At 40.3% G+C, this 19,749-nt stretch overlaps 1 protein-coding gene across 18 annotated transcripts in view; it reads right to left on the reverse strand.

Annotated features, from left to right (window-relative positions):
* The window catches only part of ANKS1B (ankyrin repeat and sterile alpha motif domain containing 1B), a gene marked incomplete at both ends in the record, with an annotated part of 1,174,646 nt that overhangs the window by 331,922 nt on the left and 822,975 nt on the right, over nt 1-19,749 (reverse strand). For all 18 annotated transcript variants that reach the window (XM_082850046.1, XM_082850043.1, XM_082850045.1 and 15 more), the window contains one exon: nt 9,843-9,941. In XM_082850046.1, the coding sequence (XP_082706172.1) occupies nt 9,843-9,941 (99 nt within the window). The remainder of the gene's footprint in view (nt 1-9,842; nt 9,942-19,749) is intronic.

The raw sequence follows: 19,749 nt of genomic DNA on the forward strand, positions 1-19,749 counted from the left end.
GGCTTTTGGATCCCTGCCACGGCCCTTCCCTTCCAGTCTTGAGAATGGAGTTTAGTGGCCTACGGAAGTTGTAAAAATTGCCTTTACAGCCTGAAACTTAAAAGGAAACCCAATTTTATAATCAATTCCTTTTCCTGTGTTTTGTCATTTGGTTCTTTCTTGTCCTTTTACAGTTTCTCTCACAAATACCCAAGCATCTTCAGAGCCTTGGGTCTCAGGTATAACAAAGTATCACCCAGGAGGCAACTGTCATGAAGACAGACACCTGGGATTTTCGCTCCAGCTCTGTCACTACGGAACAATCTGCCTTGAGGCGAGCCATTTAGTATGACCGATGCTTATCCTCACCTGTGAAATGACTCAGGTGAGAGGTTGAGCTGGCTATTTTAAGGCCCTTTGCTGCTCTAAATTGTGATTTTCTTGGAAGAATTACATTAGGAAGAGAAAGTGCTCAGATATCTAAATTCCTTTACTCTTACTACTGATTGCACTATCATTCCAAGGGAGCCATTGTTCTTTATTAAGTGGGGGTGAACTTCTCAAAGGTGAAGGATGACAGCTGCTGGGAATGGCGATAGATCAGAATTTATTTACTTGCAGAATTCCTCCCATATTTCTCTGTAAATATCATGGGGGATACGATAAATGATAGTAATGATAGTTCACAGTTCATAGTAAAATGATAGTTCAGTTTGCTGGTATACATAGTAAAGTATTCTAAGATAAATTCACTTAAAATAAAACATTTCAAATCCTCCATCTTCAGCTTAGGAAGAATGGAGCAGTCACCTTGCTTTCTGAAATGGTGTAAAAACCTTGGAACGGAGCGTCCATAAGTAAGTTGGGACTGCACTGCCCTCGCGTCTAGCAGTTATTTGGATATCTATCCAGCCCAAACAGCTATACTACTTTGTACTTTGTGTGTACTGGGCTTTGTCATTTCAAAGGGCTCAAAGAGCTTTATAAATAGCGGCCATTCCTTCTCCCAATGTACTCCCGAAGAACAGGCTGGTTATTGGTTTCCACTTGTAAACAGAAAGCATGGGGCAAGGTGGAGGAGGTCTCTGGAGGAAAATGCAGGCCACCAGGTTGTGGGTGTTATATTCATGAAGGACCTGCCTCACATCTTTGTAAAACATTTAAATATAAAGGTGCTCAGCTGGGAAATTTCCTAACCTGGGAGTCCTAATTTGACCTATTCAGGACTGATTTCTTTCTTTCTTTTTTTTTAATTTTCATTAAACAAGCAATTATAAATTTATTTATTTATTTTTGGCTGTGTTGGGTCTTTGTTTCTGTGTGAGGGCTTTTTCCAGTTGCGACAAGCGGGGGCCACTTTTCATCGTGGTACGCGGGCCTCTCACTATCGCGGCCTCTCTTGTTGTGAAGCACAGGCTCCAGACGCGCAGGCTCAGTAGTTGTGGCTCAACGGGCCCAGTTGCTCCGCGGCATGTGGGATCTTCCCAGACCAGGGCTCGAACCCGTGTCCCCTGCATTGGCAGGCAGACTCTCAACCACTGCGCCACCAGGGAAGCCCAGGACTGATTTCTAATCTGCATTCTTGTTTGGCTCAGTCCAGTCTAATAAATATTAACTGAGCATTACTACATCCAGGTGCTCCATGCTTAGGAAATGAAGATGAATATGAAAAAGATCCTAATCTTGAGTGAGAGACACAAACTAGTCAATAGGTAGTTTTATCGGGTGTAATGGGAGCACAGAAGGTTAAATTAGCACTCTAGCCCAGACAGAGGATGTCTCAAGAGGCTTCTCCAAGGAATAAATCTTAAGGAATGAATACTAGTGTGAAGAAATGCAGCAGCTGAGGTGCAGAAAGAAAAAGGAGTTTCTGACACAGAATGGCTAGATTCTCAGGAATTCCATTTAGCTGTTCCTGTGAAGGAAGACTGTATTTCTCGGCTTACCTTGCAGTTTAGCAAGGGTCATGAAACTGAGTTCTGGTGAGTCAGATGTGGTCTAAAGTAAATGATGCACTTCCAAGCCTGGCAACAGAATATCCTGTGTGATCGTCTATGTTCCTCCCTCCCCTACCCTTAGGGCAGCTCTCAAAGAACTCCAAGATGGGAGAACCACATGATGGAAGAAGCCTGGATCCCTGAGTTTCTGCTTGGAGGAGAGCTGCCTAAACCACCATGGACTTAGTATGAGTGAGAAATGAATTTAATAATGTTAAGCCACTGAGATTTTGGAGTTGTTTGTTACAGTGGCTAGAGTTCATTACCTGATTATATAGACTAAGGAATAATAAGAAAGATCTGAATGACTTGCTGTCACTTCAAAGTTTATTTATTCCAAATGACCTTAAGGTCAACTACTCTTTCTTCCTTCCTCGTTCTCCAATGGCACCAACATTTATCCTGAAAACGAAATAATCTTTTACACTGATCTAAGTGAGCATGTCTGTTTGTCCCAGAATGAAAAGACATTTACAGAACTGAATAGATCTTGAAAAGACTCTAGAAACACCACAGCTTCTCCCACCAAGGACCACACCTACAGGAGGTGGAATACCCCATGCCCTCAGTTAGACCGTGGGTCCAGTCGTGTATTCACTTTAGGTTAGGGCCGCCATACTAACTGTGCACATATGTGTGTGGGATTGTGTTTGAGAGTATATCTTTTACTGGATGTCCACAGGGTGGTAGGTCAAACATCGAATGGCATGAAATTTAAGATGCCTGCCAGTGAAAAGAAAGAAATGCAAGAAAAAAGAATGAGGGTAGATGGAGAGTGAGTGTGGCACAGGGGAATGAAAAGTTACCCTGTGAAAAGGTACAACAAGAAAATCTGTGCCTATAGCCTATGTTTTGTCGTTGCCCTTCTGAAAAATAGCAGAAGAAGCAGGAATGGTTTGCTATCATTTTTCTAAGTGACAGGGAAATAAGACTGAACCTTCCTTTCCAGAGTTTTAAAAAAGTTACATTGGTTGTACAATTTCCCCCTAAATCTTGCACACATCTTCATCAACCATCAAGACTAGAATCAACAAACATCTGAATTTCAAGCACCTTGAAAGAACTAGGGTCTTTAAGAGCAGAATCCTGGGCAGGAAGCCAAACTGAGATGTCACATTCATAATACTCCTTTGAACTCTGAAATAATTAGGGATTCTATTGTATTAAGACTTTAATTTTGGGGGTAGCAAAGTCACAGCTATAACCAAATCTGGTCCCTAATGCTTTGTTTAATTGATAAAGTGGAAACAAGACCAATTTTGTTTTGGGGGGGCAGCATTTATGCTCTCCAGTTTGCCACAATTTCCACTACTCCATATTGCTTGCCTTTAAAAGTGTTTGAGTTTTCAGTCCTTGCCAGTATATCTCTGTATCCCAAGCTTTTTTTGGTCAACTGTTGCCTTTATCTATTTGTTCTGATCAGGTCTAAAGTTAAATGGTCCCTTTTACTGTCTAGCTGTGTTAGTTTTTTAAAAATGTGTTTAATTTGCTAACATCCTTAAAGTATTTTCCGAGAGAGTTTGACCAATTCACTTCCCTAATATAGATGAAAATATGCTCCTTTCAATAATGAGGCACCAATGAAGAATGAACATGTTTTTAAAATTTGTAATGTTTTATAGGATTCCTGATTTGTATGCATCACTTAGATCAGTGGCATTCAAATCATGAAGTCTTTATGTGCAATTGGCAAATCTTCAAGGTCTCTAATTTCTGTATGATTGTGTCATATCATGCTACATTATACCTAATTTTACAGATTAGAGACATGTGCCTCTTTTTTGAATGGTGATTACTAATGTGTTACTAAATCATCTAATTGTGAATATCATAGTACCATGAAGATGGCCCATGGAAATAAAAGATGCCTTTATTGTTGTAACCATGTAATGGTTATTCCATTTTGACCACAAATGTAGACATGGAAACTAGACTGTAAAGTGGATCATTATAAAGTGTATCTGTAGCAGGAAGACTTCTGAGATGGCCCCAATGATCCCACCTCTTGGTATTCACACACTTGTGTAAATACCTCTTCCTATGTTTGGGCTGGATTAGTGGCTTGATTGTAACGAATAGAATAGGCAAAAGGATGGGATGTTACAAAAGACTGAGATTTTCATCTTGCTAGCATGCTCTTGTCCTCTCGCTTATGCTGTTGAAACTAGCTTCATGTTTCTTTATGGAGTGACCCATGTGACAAGGAAACGAGGAAGGCCTTCAGCCAATAAATAGCTTGTGAGGCACTGAGGCCTCAGACCAAAATCTCCCAAAGATAAGAATCCTGCCTACAACCACATGAGTGAGCTAGGAAGTGGATTTTCCCCAGCTGAGTCTCAAGATGACTGTAGTCCTGTGAGAGACCCCAGAGCCAGAGGACCCAGCTAAGCTGCTCCTAGATTCCTTCCCCACAGAAAGAGAGATAATAAATGTTGTTACATCCCAATAAGATTTGAGGTAACTTGTTATACAGCAATAGATACCTAACAGAGAATCTTGTTTTTCTATTGGAATAAGAGACAACTCTGTTTTTGTTCTGTTTTGTTTTCTTAAACCAAAATCTCAAACTGAGGATGGGGAAGGGGATAATTTATCTGGACAGAGGTGTTCAGTGCCATTCAGTGAAAAAAACAATTGAAACCATGTAGCCCAACACATACTGGTAAAATTGAACTGAACTTAAAAATGTAGGTGTTCATTATGCAGTAAAATAAAGTAGGGTTGCAATGAACAAAACAATGAATACCAGAAACTGTGCTATGATCAAGAGTCCTGTGATAACTACACTTACTAGTCATCAAATATTTTGAGTTTTGAGAAACTCCAACATGTAACTGAGAGAATGAGCAGGCAAGGAGAGGGAATGGCAGAGAGGCAGGAAGATAACTGGGTATTGTGGAGGCCAAAAGAGGACGAGGTTGACAGGTGACAAGAGTATCAGAACCCACTGAAGCCAAGGTGAGGTGAAAGCAGCTTATGGAATTTCTGCTCTGCTGGTCACTGGTGACCTTAGCACTGTCACGTGGGGTGGCAGCAGACGAACTAGTTAGACCCAAGTAGGTTGAAGGATGAGTGGGAGCAAATAGCGAGTGTAGACAGTTACCAAGTAATTCCAAAAGATATTATGAAACAGGAAAGTATAAGAAAAAACATTAAAAAGTGAAGTGAGCATGTGATATAAAAGTTGCTAGCGTGTTGAAATGCATTTTCAATTCAGGATGAGAGATTAAGAGAGCAGATACGCTATGGGCCTTGACACGAAATCCTGCAAACCTTTAAAATGATAATCCTTTGAATTCCTGACCTCCAGGTGTTATACTGTCAAAGGACAAAAGAGATTATGCCCTTATAAAAAGATTTTAAAGGATTATCCAAAGACTTGGCAACACAGAATTCTTACCTGGAGAAAGGTAAATTACACGTTGCAGATAAGTAATCAGATAATTTCCCTGTGTCTAGGGGACAGAAAAAGCCCAATATGCTTAAAGTTTCTAGGAAACTACAAAATAAGCCATCTTCTCATAGAACTTTTGGTATGTGTCCCTTCTTAAAAAGAGAAAAGGTAGCGTATATATGTCCATGCCACTCTCTCACTTCCAAATGTAAAATAGATAGCTAGTGGGAAGCAGCCGCATAGCACAGGGAGATCAGCTTGGTGCTCTGGGACCACCTAGAGGGGTGGGATAGGGAGGGTAGGAGGGAGACGCAAGAGGGAGGGGATATGGGGATATATCTATACATATAGCTGATACACTTTGTTAGACAGCAGAAACTAACACACCATTGTAAAGCAATTATACTCCAGTAAAGATGTTAAAAAAAAAATGTAAACCGCTATGGGGATGTACTAGGGTTCCCATTGAACCTCGACCACCCTCATACTTGAAATGATGAGGTGCCTTAATTTTGCCAGTCTTGTGGGTATTAACTGGTATCTTATTGTCATCTTAATTAGCATTGCACCAATTACTAAGGAGGCCAAGCATTTTTTCATGCTTATTTTCCATTAGTGTATCCCCTGAAATGTTATGCCTTGTAACTTATTCTGGCAATTATTTTGTTAATTTGCCTATGGTTCACTTATAAATTTGTAATATTTCTTTATGTAAAATAGATCCTTACCCTTTGATAGGAAAAAAAAAAAAAGAGAGAAGGGTAAAAGTCGTGGGAAACTTTCGGACCTAAGGAAAGACTGAGTTGGGGTTGGTGAGGGAAGTGGATGCTGGATGAAGATGGATAATTAAGCTTTGCTACTAAAGGTCAGGCACTGTAAAACACAGGAAAGAATGGATGGAGAAGAGGAATTAATGTGATTACTGTTCTAAAGATGTCTACGTGGAACACATTCTTTGTGTTCAGGGCATCAAATGAACTGGAGACCATTCAGATCTTTGCACTGGTAAATACTTCAATATTAAAAAGGGAATATTATAGAAAAAACATTGTTACCAAAAGAATAAACTTCTGTATTTGAAACTTGAAACAACAAATACAAATAAAGCATAAAAAACATGCACGGAACTGTGCTAACACATCGAGATTGCACTTAGCAAACCACCTTTTCTCTGTTTAGGAACAATCTCACCAATTCCAAAACACAATATGTTAATTAAAGGATCTCAGGTAGCAATCATGGAGTATTTCTCATGACAGATGAAGACACAAATATTCTGAGGACCAAAACTGCACAAGCAAAATGAAGAGACATTTTGTCCATGTTTTGGCAGTGCAAAGTTAGAGTGAATGCAAATGAACGTGCTGGCAGCAGAATTACACTGTCGACCACCTAAAGGTTGGGCTCATGACGTAAGAAGGCAAAGCATCCATCTGTAGCATTATAACACTTTGTTTGTACTGCTGAACACGTGTTTGGATGTTTTCATATCTTCCCTACTCATCTGGGTGCACAGTAAGCACTTCAGCATCAGCCTCTTGATAGAAGCTTAATTTTCTGTTATTTCTATTATATTGTTTTCTCTAATGGGAATGATATTCTCTCTTAAAAATAAATATGTCACTTATTCTTCAAATAATTCTGGGTTCAGGTTCTTTTGTTTCTCAAAATGGCCTGTACAGGATTATAGACACAGCTTAAAAATTGAGATATTCTTTGATTAAAAAATTTATATTTGAAGAACATGTGAAAAAATATTCATTCGTTTAGTCACTCATTCTTTCATTCTTTTAATGTGCATGTATTGAGCTAAGCACAGTGGGAAGGTCAAGGATGGATGTGACATTGTCTCTGCCCTCAGGATGCTTATAACATAAAAGTAGTAAAATATTATTAGTACCTTCAGACAGAACAAGCATAGGGCCATCAAATCTCAGAGGAAAGAAAGAGCAGGGTATTCTTTCATTCCACAAATTATTTTTTTGATGTGGTAGGCACTATTCCAGGGACTGGATATATAAAAGGGAAAAAGATAGCCAAGGTCCCTTATTTCAGTGACCTTGCATCCTGGGGGTGAGATGAAAAATAAGGAAGAAAACAAACAAATAAATAATATAACTTCAGGTAGCCACAAGTGCTATGAAGAAAACTGAAGCAGGACAATATGAAGGACAGTGACAGTAGGTGAGGGGTGTGACTTTGAGGGCACAAAACCCTCTGTGAGGAGGTGACAGCTGAGTAGAGATTTGATGGTGCAAGAAGCAAGCACTTGAAGATATGAAGAAAAGGCTTTCCAGGCAGACAGACCAATACAAAACGGCTTTGAGGCAAAAATGAGTTTGGCATGTTCTGGAACAAAAAAGAAAGCCACATGACTAGAGTGTGGGAGAAAGGGAGAGTGACAGACGAGGTCATATTGGTGGGAAGGGGTCAGATCCTACTGACTTTCGTAGGTCATGATAAAGATTCTGTTCTAAGTGAGAAAGGGAATCCACTGGAGATTTTAATCAGGATGTGGCATGATCTGATTTACATTTCTTTTTGTGCGCCGTGTGGAAATTCAACCGTAAAGTGCTAAGAACGGTAACCAGGTCAGAGATTAGGCATCTACGCATTGTCCAGGTGAGAGGACCAATGAGAAATTGACTCAAGTAGTCTAACCTAGAGATGACAGGTTAGAATCTATTGTGGTAGCCTGATTAGAGGTGGTTGGTGTGGACTAGGGTAATAATTACTAAGGTGGTGAGAAGTGGTTTCACTTTAGGAGAAGTTTCACAAAAAAAGTGATGTAGAACCGTTTGAGTTGAACTTTAAATGGCAGGCAGATTTGTGACAAGTGGGGAGTCATTCACTGATTTATTGAGTGCCTCCAAGGGGGCAGGCACTGTGGCAGGTTCTGGGGTTACAGCAGTGCAGGAGTCCTTGCTGAGAGTGAGGAGAAAACTTGCTGAGGAACTAATATTCTAAGTAAAGATACAAAAGTAGCGAGGTGAACAGTATGTTAATAAGAATTACCTCCAGATACAGTTTTTAAGGATGCTTTATTCTTTTTCTTTTAGTTTAGAAGATTGTATGACTAAAACTCCTTTGTATGCTTGACTTTCCTTGAATTTGCAAAAGTGGTAAGTTTCTATCAGTAGTAACTCAGTTCATTGTCAGCTGGCAAATTTCATCATGTCACTTCCTTAGAAACAGTGGTTAGTATTTATCTTTCCCATTCTGAGAAGGAGAAATTATAGCCTCCTTAGAAAGGACAAGCACAGAGGAGAATACAAAATATATAATAAATTCATATACTTAGGTGCATCTATTGCCGTCCACCTGCTACCCCGCCTCCAATCTTGCCCCCTGAATCTTTTTCCAAGTGTATGACCCAACTTCAACATTCCCTCCTTCTAATTCCTCTTGTATACAGTCTTCAGAATTAACTGGCCTAAAGCAGTCTAGTCATGTGCATTCCCCTGTGCTTACAGAATAAATTTCAAATTCCTTAGCCTGATACCAACCTGACCCAACTTACTTTTTCTGTTTTAACTCTGACTCCAAATTGTTTTAATCACATTGGATTTTTTCTTCTTTTTTTAAAAATTATTTTTTAAACCATGGTGAAATAACAAAATGTAAAATTTACCACCTTAAACCATCTTGAAGTATACACTTTAGCGGCATTAAGTACATTCACAGTGTTGTGCAAATCCCACTGGATTTTAAACCACACGAGTATGGCTGTTCCCCTAATGCTTCTGGCAGTTTGTTGCCTGGACTGTACCTCTATCTATGTGATTCCTGCTGGCCCCTGAAATGCCTTTCCCTTTCCTTACCAATTCAAATCCTACATATCCTTAAGACCAGTTGTTTTAGGCTCTTATGAAACCTCATCTGGAAACAGAAGGTCAACTCTGTTGCTAGGTAACATACTACTTAAAGTTAAAATGATGCCTGGTTGGTAAATTGCATCTGGACTGGGAAGATTTATACATGAACTACAAATACCTGATGGGGATGTGATATTTTGGACTTCCCTGAGTGATGACTTGTGATTAGGCAGGTTCCTTGTCCCTGGAGGCTAGGGCTATGGAGTTATTACAAGAGATGAGCCTTTAAGGGCATGAGGCTTCTGATCCAGGAACGTTCTTGTACCCACCCTATACTGATCTTGTCTTCTTGCACCTGATCTGTCACCTGGGGGGCATGGACTGATGTTTGTACTGGCATAAAGAATCCCACTGAAGAAAAACTCTGAAGCTGCCCTGCTAGCCAGTGGCATTTCCTGTATTATACCTTTCTTGATAGATCTACTGTGGCTCATAGTAGTCTTATGAGTCTGAATGTTTACCTGGACTAAGAAGACCTGCTTTGAGGAGTTGCATCAATATGCAGACATATTGTCCTAAATCCTAATACCCCTTGCACACCTGGACTTAAAACCACTGGGACTACATTCAGGGCTAAGGTAATAAAGCATGGCTTACCTTTGGAAGGAGCTGGATTGCCTGTAGAATTCTTTGTCTGTGCCCAGAATTAAGGATTCCAATTTCCAACAGATCTTGATCTTCCATAACATTGCTTCCCTGAAACAAAACCAGAAATGTTATAAATTAAATCAGGCATTTTTACTGTGGGTAAATAATGATTTTCTTAATACAGAGAAAAATAACCAACAAGTGATCTGATTTTTATAGACAAAAACATAGAGTCATTCTTCTGTGAGGGTGAGGTGAGAGTAGATCACCTATATGACTGTGTTGAAGGTTCTGGGAAAGTTTTCTTTCCCTCACAAATACTCTCATGGCTTACTATTTATGGTTGGATTATCTGCATTGGGAATTCATTCCTGTGACTCAAAACCTTGTTCCCCTAAAAATGTATATGCTTCTAGGAAGAGTTGTCACTTAAAACTATCAGTGACCTATGCATTGAGGTGAATGAACAAGTTTTTTTTCCCTCTGAAAATAGATTTTGTAAGAAGAGCTGAGGGAATAATTGAAGTATACTAGGCAAGTTAAAAGAGAATTAATAATTAATCTTAAATATTGGATGTCAGATACCTGACCAAGATGTGAGGACAGAACAATGAGTAAGATGCAGGTCCCTGCCCTCAACTCTCTATTCTTTCCAGTCCAGTGATGGAAACAGATTGTTCAAAGGCAGTTAGGATGCTGTGAATATGCTATGATGGTGACACATGCTTGGTAGTGTAGAGGGGATCTGGGATATGTTTGCAGGGGAGATGATGTCTAATCAGGTGTCTGAAGGATGGTTTGGATTTAGCATTCAAAATGGGAAGGACTAGGAGAAATTATGTGCAATGTCGTGTGGGTAAGAAAGAACACAGTTTACTTGGAAACATCAAGTTCTAGGATAAGTTGGAGAGAGGAGCAAAAGGTAAGTCTGGAAAGATAAGGAAAGGCCAGACTATACAGACGTTGTATGCCACGCTGAGGAATTTAGACTTCATCTTGACCACAATGGGAAGCCTGGACAGATTTTAAGAAAAGGAGTTACATGATGAGATTCCATATTTAGAAGGATCGATTTGTTTTCTGTGGCTGGGCCACAGTTTCCTTGCCTATAAAATGATGCGGTTGAGCCACATAATCTCCAAGGATCAGTCTAGTCCTGATACTCTCTGATTTCAATGATTTTTTGACCTCTGATTAATATTCCAACACAGAAATTTATTTATTTTGGCTGTGCCATGAGGCTTGTGGGATTTTAGTTCCCTGACCAGGGATCAAACCTGGGCCCTCAGCAGTAAGAGGGTGGAGTCCTAACCACTGAACTGCCAGGGAGCTCCCTGTAACACAGAAATCTATAAATGGCTTATTTTGTCCCTAAATTTTAGTCTTTTGGAGCTTGCAAGCTAGAGTTTCCCTTTAAATAAATCTATAGAGAAGTTCAAGAATTCAGATCACTGCTTTCTATGGACAAGTCAAAGTCTGTCCTACTAATGTGTGAAATAAAAACACTTATGAATAGAAATTACAGAATACCTATTTATGGAGAACAGTGGGTACTGATGAATATTTAAAGCAAAAGAGAATGAACTGGAAAGGGCAATCATGGGAGCATGGAGACGATTAGAAGATCACAGTAGTTGTTCTATAGATGATGTGGGCTTAGACTAGGGTAGTGGTCACAGGAGACTGAAAAAAGTGAGTGGATCTGAAAACTATCAAGAAGTTTGACTTGGTGATTGAATGCACAGAATGATGGAGAAACACAGAATACACATCAGTTCCAGGCTTCAGCAGTAGGGGTGGACCGTGATGCCTTTTCCTGAGAAAGTAAAGGAGGAGGGGCCAGTTTACTATGGTGCAAAGACTAATGTCTTTCCCTGGACTGGCACAGAACAGATGAACGTAAACAATTTAATATCGGACTATGTTATAAATGGATGAATTGGCTGTTCTTAGAAAGATTAAAGTCATTAGAATGGCATCATAGCTAGGGATTCACAATGGGCGCTCACCAGACAAAAACATTCCACCTACGCATAGTAACATTCCTGTGCTTAAGCTACTCTGGCCACCTTGGAGAAGGCAGAACTATGCAGGTAGAGCAGCATGATAATAAAAGCCTAATACAAACAAATAAGCCAGTCTTGGGAGTATGCCACAGGAAACACTGCTCTCAGAAAGTACTCAGTGCACACAATAGGGCATGGCTAAGGATATAAATGACTTCATTTTGAGAAAGCGTTATTATTTTCAGAAATGGACTAGTGTGTCATGAGTGGGATATATGATACCGTTCTGTGTTTGACTTTCACTCTTTAAGGGGTTTTCCAAAGCAGTTAAAAGGCCCTTAAAAAACAAAAACAAAAACAAAAAACTTTGGCCACCTATGTATTAGATCATTATCTGGTTTTCCACTGGCTAAATTATCAGTCCACAACTTAAGCTTATACAAAATATAGAACCTGGGTTCTTTATACAAACACAAAACACACCAGGATGCTATAGTCTGATTTAGCTACTATCTATAGGTAATACTGAAAACTTCATTTCAGTGTTTGAATACTAAAATGATTTAAAAAAATTAATCCTTAAATCATAAACAATACGAAAAGACAACCCTCAGAATGGGAGAGAATATTTGCAAATGAAGCAACTGACAAAGGATTAATCTCCAAAATTTACAAGCAGCTCATGCAGCTCAATAACAAAAAAACAAACAACCTAATCCAAAAATCGGCAGAAGACCTAAACAGACATTTCTCCAAAGAAGATATACAGATTGCCAACAAACACACGAAAGGATGCTCAACATCACTAATCATTAGAGAAATGCAAATCAAAACTACCATTAGGTATCACGTCACACTGGTCAGAATGGCCGTCATCAAAAAATCTATAAACAGGGCTTCCCTGGTGGTGTAGTGGTTGAGAGTCCACCTGCCGATGCAGGGGACACGGGTTCGTGCCCCAGTCCGGGAGGATCCCACATGCCGCGGAGCGGCTGGGCCCGTGAGCCATGGCCGCTGAGCCTGCATGTCCGGAGCCTGTGCTCCGCAACGGGAGAGGCCACAGCAGTGAGAGGCCCGCATACCACAAACCCCCCCCCCCCAAAAAAAATCTATAAACAAAAATGCTGGAGAGGGTGTGGAGAAAAGGGAACCCTCTTGCACTATTGGTGGGAATGTAAACTGATACAGCCACTATGGAGAACAGTATGGAGGTTCCCTAAGAAACTAAAAATAGAACTACCATACAACCCAGCAATCCCACTAGGCATATACCCTGCGAAAACCATAATTCAAAAAGAGTCATGTACCAAAACGTTCATTGCAGCTCTATTTACAATAGCCAGGACATGGAAGCAACCTAAGTGTCCATCAACAGATGAATGGATAAAGAATGTGGCACATATATACAATGGAATATTACTCAGACATAAAAGGAAATGAAATTGAGTTGTTTGTAGTGAGGTGGATGGACCTAGAGTCTGTCATACAGAGTGAAGTAAGGCAGAAAGAGAAAAACAAACACAGTATGCTAACACATATATATGGAATCCAAAAAAAAAAAAAGGTCATGAAGAACCTAGGGGCGGAGGAGCTTCAAGATGGCGGAATAGTAAGTCGTGGAGATCACCTTCCTCTCCACAGATACATCAGAAATACATCTACATGTGGAACAACTACTACAGAACACCTACTGAATGCTGGCAGAAGACCTCAGACCTCCCCAAAGGCAAGAAACTCCCCACGTACCTGGGTAGGGCAAAAGAAAAAAAAAGAGACAAAAGAATAGGGTCGAGACCTGCATCAGTGGGAGGGAGCTGTGAAGGAGGAAAGGTTTCCACACACTAGGAAGCCCCTTTGCGGGCGGATACTGCAGGTGGCAGAGGTGGGTGGGGAGCTTCGGGGCCATACTGCAGGTGGCGGAGGTGGGTGGGAAGCTTCGGGGCTGCGGAGGAGAGTGCAGCAACAGGGGTGCAGAGGGCAAAGAGGAGAGATTCCCGCAGAGAGGATCGGTGCCGACCAGCACTCACCAGGCCGAGAGGCTTGTCTGATCACCCGCTGGGACGGGCAGGGGCTGGGAGCTGACGCTCGGGCTTCAGAGGTCAGACGCCAGGGAGAGGACTGGGGTTGGCGGCGTGAACACAGCCTGAAGGGGCTAGTGCACCATGGCTAGCCGGGAGGGAGTCCGGGAAAAAGTCTGGACCTGCCGAAGAGGCAAGAGATTTTTTCTTCCCTCTGTTTCCTGGTGATCGAGGAGAGGGGATTAAGAGCACCGCTTAAATGAGCTCCAGAGACAGGCGCGTGCCGCGGCTATCAGCACGAACCCCAGAGACGGGTATGAGATGCTAAAGCTGCTTCTGCCGCCACCAAGAATCCTGTGTGCGAGCACAGGTCACTGTCCACACCCCCCTTGCGGGGAGCCTGTGCAGCCTGCCACTGCCAGGGTCCCGGGATCCAGGGACAACTTCCCCAGGAGAACACATGGCGCGCCTCAGGCAGGTGCAACGTCACGCCGGCCTCTGCCGCCGCAGGGTCGCCCCGCATCCGTTCCCCTCCCTCCCCCCGGCCTGAGTGAGCCGGAGCCCCCGAATCAGCGGCTCCTTTAACCCCGTCCTGGCTGAGCGAAGAACAGACGGCCTCAGGCGACCTACATGCAAAGACGGGTCCAAATCCAAAGCTGAAACCCCGGAGCTGTGCGAACAAAGAAGAGAAAGGGAAATTTCTCCCAGCAGCCTCAGAAGCAGCGGATTAAAGCTCCACAATCAACTTGATGTACCCTGCATCTGTGGAATACCTGAATAGACAACGAATCATCCCAAATGGAGGAGGTGGACTTTGGGAGCAACGATATATATATATTTTTTCCCTTTTTCTCTTTTTGTGGGTGTGTATATGTATGCTTCTGTGTGTGATTTTGTCTGTATAGCTTTGCTTTTACCATTTGTCCTAGGGTTCTGCCTGTCTGTTTTATTATTTTTCACATAAAAATACTTTTTTCTTAATAATTATTTTTTATTTTAATAACGTTATTTTATTTTAATTTAATTTATTTTATTTTATCTTCCTTCTTTCTTTCTTTCTTTCTTTTTTTCCTCACTTTTATTCTGAGCCGTGTGGAGGACAGGCTCCTGGTGCTCCAGCCAGGCGTCAGGGCTGTGCCACTGAGGTGGGAGAACCAAGTTCAGGACACTGGTCCACAAGAGACCTCCCAGCTCCACATAATATCAAATGGCGAAAATCTCCCAGAGATCTCCATCTCAACGCCAAGACCCAGCTCCACTAAACGACCAGCAAGCTACAGTGCTAGACACCCTATGCCAAACAACTAGCAAGACAGGAACACAACCCCATCCATTAGCACAGAGGCTGCCTAAAATCATAGTAAGGCCACAGACATGCTCAAACACATCTCCAGACATGGACCGGCCCACCAGAAAGACAAGATCCAGCCTCATCCACCAGAACACAGGCACTAGTCCTCTCCACCAGGAAGCCTACACAACCCACTGAACCAATCTTAGCCACTGGAGACAGACACCAAAAACAATGGGAACTAAGAACCTGCAGCTGGCGAAAAGGAGACCCCCAAACACAGTAAGTTAAGCAAAATGAGAAGACAGAGAAACACACAGCAGGTGAAGGAGCAAGGCAAAAACCCACCAGACCTAACAAATGAAGAGGAAATAGGCAGTCCACCTGAAAAAGAATTCAGAATAATGACAGTAAAGATGATCCCAAATCTTGGAAATAGAATGGAGAATATACAAGAAATGTTTAACAAGGAACTAGAAGAACTAAAGAGCAAACAAACAGTGATTAACAACACAATGAATGAAATTAAAAATTCTCTAGAAGGGATCAATAGCAGAATAACTGAGGCAGAAGAACAGATAAGTGACCTGGAAGATAAAATAGTGGAAATAACTACTGCAGAGCAGAATAAAGAAAAAAGAATGAAAAGAATTGAGGACAGTCTCAGAGACCTCTGGGACAACATTAAACACACCAACATTCGAATTATAGGGGTCCCAGAAGAAGAAGAGAAAAAGAAAGGGATTGAGAATATATTTGAAGAGATTAAAGTTGAAAACTTCCCTAATATGGGAAAGGAAATAGTTAATGAAGTCCAGGAAGCACAGAGAGTCCCAAACAGGATAAATCCAAGGAGAAACACGCCAAGACACATATTAATCAAACTATCAAAAATTAAATACACAGAAAAATATTAAAAGCAGCAAGGGCAAAACAACAAATAACATACAAGGGAATTCCCATAAGGTTAACAGCTGATCTTTCAGCAGAAACTCTGCAAGCCAGAAGGGAGTGGCAGGACATATTTAAAGTGATGAAAGGGAAAAACCTACAACCAAGATTACTCTACCCAGCAAGGATCTCATACAGGTTTCATGGAGAAATTAAGACCTTTACAGACAAGCAAAAGCTAAGAGAATTCAGCACCGTGAAACCAGCTTTACAACAAATGCTAAAGGAACTTCTCTATGCAGGAAACACAAGGGAAGGAAAAGACCTACAATAACAAACCCAAAACAATTAAGAAAATGGTAAGAGGAACATACATATCAATAATTACCTTAAATGTAAATGGATTAAATGCTCCAACCAAAAGACACAGATTGGCTGCATGGATACAAAAACAAGACCCGTATATATGCTGTCTACAAGAGACCCACTTCAGGCCTAGGGACACATACAGACTGAAAGTGAGGGGATGGAAAAAGAAATTCCATGCAAATGGAAATCAAAAGAAAGCTGGAGTAGCAATTCTCATATCAGACAAAATTGACTTTAAAACAAAGACTATTACAATAGAAAAAGAGGGACACTACATAATGATCAAGGGACCAATCCAGGAAGAAGTTATAATAATTGTAAATATTTATGCACCCAACATAGGAGCACCTCAATACATAAGGCAAATGCTAACAGCCATAAAAGGGAAAATCGGTAGTAACACAATCATAGTAGGGGACTTTAACACCACACTTTCACCAATGGACAGATCATCCAAAATGAAAATAAATAAGGAAACACAAGCTTTAAACGATACATTAAACAAGATCGACTTAATTGACATTTATAGGACATTCCATCCAAAAACAACAGAATACACATTCTTCTCAAGTGCTCATGGAACATTCTCCAGGATAGATCATATTTTGGGTCACAAATCAAGCCTTGGTGAATTTAAGAAACTTGAAATCATATCAGGTATCTTTTCTGACCACAACGCTATGAGCCTTGATATCAATTACAGGAAAAATTCTCTAAGAAATATAAACACATGGAGGCTAAACAACAGACTACTTAATAACCAAGAGATCACTGAAAAATCAGAGAGGAAATCAAAAAATACCTAGAAACAAATGAGAATGAAAACACTATGACCCAAAACCTATGGGATGCAGCAAAAGCAGTTCAAAGAGGGAAGTATAGCAATACAATCCTACCTTAAGAGACAAGAAACATCTCAGAAAAACAACCTAACCTTACACCAAAAGCAATTAAGAGAGAGAAAACAAAAAAACCCCACAGATCACGAAGGCAAGAAATCATAAAGATCAGATGAGAAATAAAGGAACAAGAAATGAAGGAAACGATAGCAAAGATCAATAAAACTAAAAGCTGGTTCTTTGAGAAAATAAACAAAATTGATAAACCATTAGCCAGACTCATCAAGAAAAAAAGGGAGAAGACTCAAATCAATAGAATTAGAAATGAAAAAGGAGAAGTAACAACTGACACTGGAGAAATACAAAGGATCATGAGAGATTACTACAAGCAACTATATGCCAATAAAATGGACAATTTAGAAAAAATGAACAAATTCTTAGAAATGCAGAACCTTCCGAGACTGAACCAGGAAGAAATAGAAAATATGAACAGACCAATCACAAGCACTGAAATTGAAACTGTGATTAAAAATCTTTCAACAAACAAAAGCCCAAGACCAGATGGCTTCACAGGCGAATTCTATCAAACATTTAGAGAACAGCTAACACCTATGCTTCTCAAACTCTTCCAAAATATAGCAGAGGGAGGAAGACTCCCAAACTCATTCTACGAGGCTACCATCACTCTGATATCAAAACCAGACATAGTTGTCACAAAACTACAGGCCAATATCAGTGATAACATAGATGCAAAAATCCTCAACAAAATACTAGCAAACAGAATCCAACAGCACATTAAAAGGATCATACACTATGATCAAGTGGGGTTTATCCCAGGAATGCAAGGCTTCTTCATATATGCAAATCAATCAACATGATACACCATGTTAACAAATTGAAGGAGAAAAACCATATGATCATCTCAATAGATGCAGAGAAAGCTTTCGACAAAATTCAACACCCATTTATGATAAAAACCCTCCAGAAAGTAGGCATAGAGGGAACTATCCTCAACATAATAAAGGCCATATATGACAAACCCACAGCCATCATCGTCCTCAATGGTGAAAAACTGAAACCATTTCCACTAAGATCAGGAACAAGACAAGGTTGCCCACTCTTACCACTATTATTCAACATAGTTTTGGAAGTTTTAGCCACAGCAATCAGAGAAGAAAAGGAACTAAAAGGAATCCAAATTGGAAAAGAAGAAGTAAAGCTGTCACTGTTTGCAGATGACATGATACTATACATAGAGAATCCTAAAGATGCTACCAGAAAACTACTAGAGCTAATCAATGAATTTGGTAAAGTAGCAGGATACAACATTAATGCACAGAAATCTCTTGCATTCTTATACACTAATGATGAAAAATCTGAAAGTGAAATTAAGAAAACACTCTCATTTACCATTGCAACAAAAAGAATAAAATATCTAGGAATAAACCTACCTAAGAAGACAAAGACCTGTATGCAAAAATTATAAGACACTGATGAAAGAAATTAAAGATGATACAAATAGATGGAGAGATATACCATGTTCTTGGATTGGAAGAATCAACATTGTGAAAATGACTCTACTACCCAAAGGAATCTACAGATTCAATGCAATCGCTTTGAAACTACCACTGGCATTTTTCACAGAAATAGAACAAAAAATTTCACAATTTGTATGGAAATACAAGAGACCCCGAAGAGCCAAAGCAATCTTGGGAAAGAAAAACGGAGCCGGAGGAATCAGACTTCCTGACTTCAGACTTACTACAAAGCTACAGTAATCATGACAGTATGGTACTGGCATGCATACAGAAATATAGATCCATGGAACAGGAGAGAAAGCCCAGAGATAAACCCACACACATACGGTCACCTTATCTTTGATAAAGGAGGCAAAAGTATACAGTGGAGAAAAGACAGCCTCTTCAATAAGTGGTGCTGGGAAAACTGGACAGCTCCATAAAAAAGAATGAAATTAGGACACTCCCTAACACCATACACAAAAATAAACTCAAAATGGATTAAAGACCTAATGTAAGGCCAGACACTATCAAACTCTTAGAGGAAAACATAGGCAGAACACTCTATGACATAAATCACAGCAAGATCCTTTTTGACCCACCTCCTAGAGCAATGGAAATAAAAACAAAAATAAACAAATGGGATCTAATGAAACTTAAGAACTGTTGCACAGCATAGGAAACCATAAACAAGACAAAAAGACAACCCTCAGAATGGGAGAAAATATTTGCAAACAAAGCAACGGACAAAGGATTAATCTCCAAAATTTACAAGAAGCTCATGCAGCTCAATATTAAAAAAACAAACAACCCAATCTAAAAATGGGCAGAAGACCTAAATAGACATTTCTGCGAAGAAGATATACAGATTGCAACAGACACATGAAAGAATGCTCAACATCATTAATCATTAGAGAAATTCAAATCAAAACTACCATGAGATATCATCTCACACTGGTCAGAATGGCCATCATCAAAAAATCTA

The sequence above is a fragment of the Leucopleurus acutus genome, assembly GCF_964270905.1.
Source record: "Leucopleurus acutus genome assembly, chromosome: 11".
Lineage (NCBI taxonomy): Eukaryota > Metazoa > Chordata > Mammalia > Artiodactyla > Delphinidae > Leucopleurus > Leucopleurus acutus.